At 44.5% G+C, this 3,146-nt stretch overlaps 1 protein-coding gene across 1 annotated transcript; it reads right to left on the bottom strand.

Annotated features, from left to right (window-relative positions):
• Positions 1 to 436: 436 nt before the first annotated feature.
• On the bottom strand, positions 437 to 1,526 carry si:dkey-111e8.4 (uncharacterized protein LOC793802 homolog). Its single transcript, XM_041850190.1, has 2 exons — positions 1,067 to 1,526; positions 437 to 958 (listed from the first exon to the last, which is right to left on the bottom strand). The coding sequence occupies exons 1-2, from the start codon at positions 1,345 to 1,347 to the stop codon at positions 490 to 492; spliced, it is 750 nt and encodes a 249-aa protein (XP_041706124.1). The 5' UTR covers positions 1,348 to 1,526; the 3' UTR covers positions 437 to 489.
• Positions 1,527 to 3,146: the final 1,620 nt, after the last annotated feature.

Raw genomic sequence — 3,146 nt, 5'->3', positions numbered from 1 at the left:
AGCATATATACCAGAGAATGACGTATAGGATGAGCAGGATGGCAAAGAGAAACAGAGCTATGAATATGGCTTTGGTGACAGGGGACACTGACTGCATGGCAGGGAGGACGGTTGAACGGAGCTGTGGAGCTCTCAGACATCTCTGGTGATCAGGAAGCAAGTGGCGTCTCCAGTCCCACAGCGCATCTAATAGTAGGCGACTGTGCCAGCTATACTGTATATATAAAAAATATGATTATTCAAGGTGCTTGATGTATGGTAGGCTATGGCTTGTATTCTATTAAAACTTCAACTTCAATTAGCTAAGCTACAAGGAGGTAGCCTAAATCCATCTTCCTAATAATATTACAATATCCAAAAGAATCAATGCATCACCCTATTCCTCAGATTAATTTGAAGTGAGAGTTCTTTATTTTACTTTAATATATAATGGGATTATGGTCTTTCGTTTTATTTGGGTCTGAGACTGCCCTCTCAAGATGAATCAGGTTAATCGGTGATGCTGGAATACTCAGAAGCATCATCCTCATCCTCATCTTCATCTTCATCTTCCTCCCCCTCATCTGTGACACAAAACTCAGAGGGTAGTGGTCTGTTGGGAGCGTTGAGGTAGTATGGATGGGGACTTGTTGTCTTGGGCATGGGCACAGGTGTCTGGAGTGTGGGCTGGGACGCACTCTGGTTGTTGGGCATGTTCTCAGTGGGTACAGGAAGTGGTGCAGGTGCAGGGGATGCCATCCTATCAGTGGGTGACACCACAGCGGTTAATGTGACTGAAGTAGGGGGTGCCAGTGGGGAATTTGGGACAGCACCCTCCAATCGAGAGACGCGCCCCACAAGCATCTCCACCAGCTGAGTGGCATGACTCTGATCAGTCCTGATCTTCAGGGTGAATTTGGCCTGGGTTTCTCTCTCTGGTCCATCACCTGCTGAGATTATCTCTATTTCAGTCAATTTCCTGCAAAACGTCAGACAGACTTTGTTAACCTATATGCATGCTCACATATGAAAAAATGCCTCTTCGTCATTGTGACCCTATAGCTACCAGACTTTGATCCTCTCTTACTCTGCTGTACTCCTCTGGGTTCTGTTGTGTCTGACGACCCAGCAGCACACTGCTCCCAGCACCAGGAGGACGAGGAACAGAACCACCACAAAGATGATGAAGATGTCTGAAGCAAACCACTGGGACGCTGTTGCATACCTGTTACCACTGGTACTCATGCCTGAGGTGTCTTGAGGACAGGGTGCCTCCTGGAATAGTGCCAGTATGCGTGGCGTATGCGAGTCTAACAGAGGTCCAGATGTTTGTTGGTCCACTACTGTCTGTTCCTCAGTCACATCCATGTGTTAGTGAAGGGCCACTTAAACAGATCCATGCCGCTACATTTGATCTAGATCACACATACCCTCATATAGCCTGTATCTTTCTCCCTCTATTGGTTAATAATTATCCATCAGAATTTCAAAACTAAAGAAACACACTGATAGCAAATAAGAACAGGATGAGAGACTACCTCCCTCATATGATGATTGTAAATAAAATGGAATGGAATGTGTTTACTTGTATGATGTCACAATTACTTGTATCTTCCAATGCAGACGCCATAACACTAGAATCATTGAAACATTCAGTATCTACCCATATGAATCTGTGCTATTCTGGACAGATATAGCCACAGGGAAAAGCACATGCAGGATATCAAAGTACACAGTGCACAGCACATCCTTGAAAAATACCTGGGTGTTTATGTGCTGGATCTAAATAAATGAAAATACTAAGCATATATATAGAGCATCTAGAAAATATATTCTTATTTATTTATTTAATTTAGTCATTTAGCAGACGCTCTTATCCAGAGCGACTTACATTATTATTTTTTCATCCTTGCCGGCCATTCCCTCCCCTACCCTGCGCCGCCCCATGGCTCTAGGTTTTGAACGGTTGCAGAACCAATTACTGAAAGCTAAGACTCTCATGAACTCTGGAATTGAACCCACTATCCTGGTATTGCAAGCACGTATGCTCTACCAACTGAACTACAGAGGACCACACTGATGCATTTCAATCGCTTCAAAGAATATACTTCCTTCAGACTGAAATTTGGCACTACCTGATTTGACATATAGTATTTTTGTGCCATTACCTTTATTGAGATAATGGCAAAAGGCCATATTTAATAGATTCATTAAATTATTTTTTACACATTTGTTTCTGATACCCCCAAGTGTCCTAAGATAGAGAATAAAATAGCTTGATGGTCCATGTTAATAGTATCTTAAATATAATGTGTGAATCCATTTGATATCATGCATGAATCAATTTGACTTTGTGACCCCCCGAACTCCCGATGGGTATGGCAGCTCGTTCGGTGAGGTTGTTTCACAGAAGTGGCTTCCTCAGAAATATTAGTGACTGCCCCTGCCCTAAAGCCAACAATGTTAGAAAATAATATATGCAAATCAGCTATAGGTCATAGAGTACAAAGCTTATTCAGAATTCAATGACTTTAGACTGGTAGTTTAAAGATGTTTATAACGAAAGTCCCTTGGAATATCATGGGACAAGAAATCCATTAATTCACTTATTATACATCTTATGGGATCTCTGACTTGTCACAGTGTCTTCACCGCAGTGGCCTCTCACTTGGTTACTGTTAGCAACATCCTTGGGTTGTGGCAGCTGATGGTGGTGACCAGGGATGGGAGGGGACTGGTGGTCAGTGCTAGTTGGGGGGAGCTGGTGACCAGGGATGGGAGGGGCTGGTGGTCAGAGCCAGGAGGGGATAGCTGAAGGTCAGGGGTGGTTGGGGGCAGCTGGTGACCAGGAATGGGAAAGGACTGGTGGTCAAAGCCAGGAGGGGATAGCTGGAGGTCAGGGCTGGGTCTGGGGAGGGTTTCTTGCTGGCCCTTCAGCAGGCGTTGATGAACACATGGGACAAATAAGAGCAGGACACCTCCGACCATGGGAGGAACCCCAGCCAGATAGAAGGCCATGTGGTAATCCCCAAAGTGGTCATGGAGCAGCCCTGTGAAGACACACAACTCAGTATCACACAGAGAGGCACCACTGAGGAGCACATCAAGGTGATTCACACAGTCAGAAACATTAAATAATTTACAATGAGGCTCATGTGTGCATACAG

Source organism: Coregonus clupeaformis, chromosome 27, assembly GCF_020615455.1.
Source record: "Coregonus clupeaformis isolate EN_2021a chromosome 27, ASM2061545v1, whole genome shotgun sequence".
NCBI classification, from domain to species: domain Eukaryota; kingdom Metazoa; phylum Chordata; class Actinopteri; order Salmoniformes; family Salmonidae; genus Coregonus; species Coregonus clupeaformis.
The sequence above is the reverse complement of the archived record's forward strand: the minus strand, read 5'-3'. Positions and strand labels throughout refer to the sequence as shown.

Excerpts from the sequence above, each read along its gene's own strand:
- si:dkey-111e8.4 (XM_041850190.1), bottom strand. The coding sequence starts at position 1,347 with ATGGATGTGACTGAGGAACAGACAGTAGTGGACCAACAAACATCTGGA. Across the intron at positions 959-1,066 it reads ACCCAGAGGAGTACAGCAGA|GAAATTGACTGAAATAGAGA; the intron begins GTAAGAGAGGAT and ends GACGTTTTGCAG.